The 4,887-nt window shown below is 40.4% G+C and overlaps 1 protein-coding gene across 1 annotated transcript; it reads left to right on the forward strand.

Annotated features, from left to right (window-relative positions):
* Positions 1 to 574: 574 nt before the first annotated feature.
* LOC6648852 lies at positions 575 to 2,129 on the forward strand. Its single transcript, XM_047011798.1, has 3 exons — positions 575 to 771; positions 840 to 951; positions 1,654 to 2,129. The coding sequence occupies exons 1-3, from the start codon at positions 575 to 577 to the stop codon at positions 2,113 to 2,115; spliced, it is 771 nt and encodes a 256-aa protein (XP_046867754.1). The 3' UTR covers positions 2,116 to 2,129.
* Positions 2,130 to 4,887: the final 2,758 nt, after the last annotated feature.

Raw genomic sequence — 4,887 nt, forward strand, 5'->3', positions numbered from 1 at the left:
ACATATTATTTTTGGAACAATTTTTTGACTCAATGGTATCTATTGATAAATCAGCAGAATCTATTATCGATACCACTTATTTCGACAGTTTTTAGGACAACAGGGTTGTGTAATGCAATAAATTAACCTTTTGGAAGGTTAGAGTCTTAAGAATATAAGAATGGTTGAGGCTAGTAAAAAAAGCGGTAGCGCTCCGCTGAAACAGCAAGAGGCCATCTCTTGAGTATGGCGACCCCCAGCTTCAGCTCTACCTGTGGCTACTGGTCAGCCATCATTCTCCTGTTTGCATAGCTACGGTCGATGATTGCCACGATCAAATGACGTCTAACCACCTTGCTCGCACGCTATTTTCATGGGGATGGAAACCACGGGAACGCCACGCCGTATAATGGGATCTAAATCCCAAAGTGTAAAGATGATTCTTTTCTGGATCTCCCTAGCCTGGAGGTTGTATGAAAACGGGCCAAGCTGAAGGTAGTGGACAAAACTAGTAGTCCGTCCGTACCAAAGGCCAAGGTCCTTCTTCCGCGGGCCGTATCGAAGGAGCAGGCACTGCAACTATTAAGGTATCAGAATGTTGATGTGTCAACATCAGACTGGAGCCATGGAGCTAAGAGTTCTTCAACTCAACGCTGATGAGAGCAAAGTGGCTTCGGTGAAACTTCTTATAACCCTGGAGGAGGATGCCAGCGACGTCGCTCTAGTCCAGAAACCGTCAGGCAACACGGTTTCCGGGCTGAGATCATCTTTTATCTCTTATACCACACCACAGTAAGAAGAACCAGAACGGCCGTCATGGTACGCAAAGGACTACATGCTTATATAATTTCTCAAAAAAGCACCGATGACCTCACAGTTGTAGCAATTGAAGGCACCAGCCACCGCATTCGCGTGGCATCCAGCTACATGGCATACGACAGAGGGGCGCCACCGAAAAAAAAAACTGGTCCAGTCGGCGGTAGCCGAGGAGCAGCCCTTGATCATCAATACAGATGCGAACTCCAACCACACCCTCTGAGTCTGCCCAAACCACAACACAAGGGATGAGTCACTCGCAGATTTTATACTTTTAACTATCCTTTTATCCTTGTAGCTAAAGTAGGGAATGAGCCAACTTATATAGACCTAACACTAACTAACGCGATTTCAAACATTTGCAGTAACACGAACTGGGACCGATTTCAAACAGTGGTACTGGGGAAACTCGTGCCCCTCAGTAGAAGTATTCCGAAGAGGAAGTGGAAACAGCTCTTGACACACTGTCTGACAGATGCCTACCATAAGGCACGCAGTTAGACAAAGCCCAGGAAGCGAAAAGCAAGCCAGCTAGGTGGAATCCGGAACTTCTGAGAACCCTGAGAGAACTCCAGGAAATGTTTGAGTTAGCCAAACAAGACGATCTTGACATTTTTTGGTGAGAATATAAGAATATTTTTCGTCTATTTAAGAAGAAGATACGCTCAGCAAAACGAAAGTCCTGGCAAGACTTTTGTTCGAGCCTGGAAAATGTCTCAAAAACGGCCAGACTTCGCAACCTGATGATAACCGGTGGTCCGCAGTCAGCTTAGAATAGAAAATGGCGGGTGAACAGCAAGGAAGCCCTTGAGGAACTCCTCCAAATCTGATTACAGATAAACATGATTTATAAAGTAGCTAAAGGAAGAAAACTGGGGACTTATTATTACTATGGCGGCTAAGAACAAGACCGTGAGGCTAATCAAGTGCTTCTGCGGATGCTCTGATATGACAGTGGAGGAGGTTCATCGCATTTACACACTCACAATTGTTAGTGAAACTTTATTGGATGTACCGGACACCAAACTGTTGGCCCGTTTCATGGAGCTTCGGCGTTTCGGCAACAAAAACGATGCCGAACAGTATTTGGAAATATATGAGAAATACGCAGAATTGATAATGGAGGAGAAACGCACCTTTACTCAGGATAAGGTTGACGAGTTGGTCGACTTGGGCCTACCGTATGACTTGGAGCAGGATTTGTCACGTCGCTTGCTTAGCGGTCAGCAGAGAGAAATCAGTTTGCGGCTTTATCAGCTCCAGGGCAAGTGCCGTAATGAGATCGAGGCTAGCAATGATTTCCGGCGTGTACCTGAATGATAGATTTAATAGTAGATTTTAGGCGTAGCCGACCGGTCGGCGCTTTTTGTGTTTCCTCACACGATTAGATTGTAGTAGTTACCAGTGACTTCAATGCATCAGTACCACACTTATTTAAATCCAACGAAACCGTCCTTTGTAATGATAGGACTATCCATAGACATTGGTTAAGTCTATTAAGTCTTATATCTCACCCACTTTAGAACAGCTTGAAATATGCTATAGTGGCCCGATCCTGACCATTTTCAAACTTTATCCGGGCTATAAGCAGTTTCGTCCCGATAGCTCTTAAGATGGCGGCGTGAAGTTGATTTGCACAGACGGACGGACGGACGGACAGACGGACATCGACTTAGCGTCTCATGCTGATCAAGAATATATATACCTTAGGGGTACGGAAACGTCTCCTTCTGTGCGTTATAAACATCTGCCCAATTTTATAATACTCTCTGCAAGGCTATAAAACTTTGATTGTGTTTTTAAATTAAGAAATTTATTGGTCAAATACACATAATTTAAAAACAGAATAAAAGTTTCTTTATTTAGAAAAAAATGAGAGCCAAAAAACATCGGATGACTTCTTTTGGCCCGGATGACTTCTTTTGGCCCACCTTATACTTTTTATACCATTGCAAAAAGGGTATATTAATATTGGTCAGAAGTGTGCAACGCATAGAAGGAAGTATCTCCGACCATATAAAGTATATATATTCTTGATCAAACGGCAAAGTCACGAACAGTGAATTTTCTCAATAACTTCGGTGTTTTCTGAGCTATTGTCGAATTCATATACATATCATGTAGTGATATACAGAAAATATATAGAGGAGTTGAAGTAGCCCCATGAAATTTTATAGTTTCTAATATAAAACATAATTTTCTCAAATTTGATAAAATCGGATATATACAACACAAGTTAGGGTCAATATAAATATGCTCTGCTCAAACGCTGCAGACAGCGCTGCCAATAGCTTACTACGTCATTGCTCGAATTCAATCGTTCTTATGGGAGCTAGGCACGGTCATTTTCAAACCCTTGCAGAGGGTATTATAAAATTGGTCAGATGTTTGTAACGCACAGAAGGAGACGTTGCCGACCCCATAAAGTATATATATTCTTGATTAGCATAAGAAGCTGAGTCGATATAGCCGTCTCCGTCTGTCCGTCCGTCCGTCCGTCGGTGCGTATGCGTTTTATTCAGCCATCATAAGAGCTATCATGATGAAATTGTTTTTTGTGGCATTTTATTACCCGGGTAAGAAACATCAGGATCGGACTACTATATCATATAGTTCTAGAAGAAACAATTTTGCAGAAATTGGAGTATCTCCATGAAATTGACCAATATAATAGTATTGGATATAAAACCTCTGATCCCAAAATTTTAGTCTGATCGAATAGCCTGGAGCCTGAGCCTGGAACCCCAGAGAACTTCGGCAAAAGCCGAATAGTCTAGAACAGGGGTAGGCACAAAGAGAGCCAGCTCAAACTGTCAATGTATGCGTGCGCTTGATTGTGTGCATAAGCTGCTTTACACTGCGCGAATCGAATGTGAAGAAACGAATAAAAAATTAAACTGTAAGTGAAAAATAATAATTCCGACCTAATTGTTGTTCAGAAACTCAACTATTTCCTTTACTTCTATATTGTTTGGATAACTTTTTATACGAAGGAGATCTTCTATGGCTAAAAATGCATGGTAGGTAGCAAATTTTACAAAAAAAAAATTTAATGTTCGCAGTTTTGCGCAATGGATTCTGCAATTCTTTCTACCTACTATACAAGTTATTTAAATATCAAAAAAAAATCTGGTCTAGAACAGGGGTAGGCACCACTGATGTCATTTCAGCTTTTTTCCAGCCAGATCTGGCTGTTTTGGAAATGAGATTGCAGGAAAAAATTGAAAACAGCGGGCGGCTGGAATTGTAGCTTTTTTAGCAAATTGAAATACACCTAGACCCCGCTTTGCGTCGTTTCGTTTTGCGTTTTTTCGAAGTTGCGTCGCTGCTTTATTAGTACTAATTTTCACTGTGTGTCGTTATATTCTCTAAAAGTTATTCTAACTTTTTTTTCCTAAATCAGCCATTGTGGCAACGCTAATATCAACTTTTACCAACATTGCCTTTGAATTTTTGGCAGTTTTACTTTTTTCAACATTGACATCTAGCTTACCTACTTCTGTTTATAATTGCGTCTTGATATCAAAACTCGGGGATGGTTTAGTAGAAATGTTCGTAGAACAGTGTTTAACCTCCAAACAAATTTCAAAAGCGATTGGCTTGATTGACGAAGCAATGGAGAATTGTGATAAAAAACGATCCTGACAATGACAGAAGTTTTAAGGTATCCCAGGCGGTAGCTGCAAACATCAACTGCTACCAAGAAATTTATTTAAATTTACAAAAAAAAGCTATTCACCAAACTCTGGACAAATTTTTGGTGAACGAAGCCACTAAAAACTCATAAAGATAAAATAATTGAATGGATTATTTTGATATTATAATATTTTTGTTTTTAAGTGTTTACTTTGTTCAATTTTTCTTTCTAGAAATTAGTATTTTCATAGCCCGGGAACCTATCTTTGATCTTTCCATGGTTGCCTATAGAAAATCTTAATTCACTTTGCGTCGTTTCAGTTTGCGTCGTGTTGTTTTGGAACGTATCCCCAGCGCAAAGCGAGGTCTAGGTGTATATATTTTTTTAATTTTACTTTTTCTCAATTTGGTGAGATGTTTCTATTGCATTTCACAATGATTTTGAGAAAGATTTCA

The sequence above is a fragment of the Drosophila willistoni genome (assembly GCF_018902025.1).
Source record: "Drosophila willistoni isolate 14030-0811.24 chromosome XR unlocalized genomic scaffold, UCI_dwil_1.1 Seg106, whole genome shotgun sequence".
NCBI classification, from domain to species: domain Eukaryota; kingdom Metazoa; phylum Arthropoda; class Insecta; order Diptera; family Drosophilidae; genus Drosophila; species Drosophila willistoni.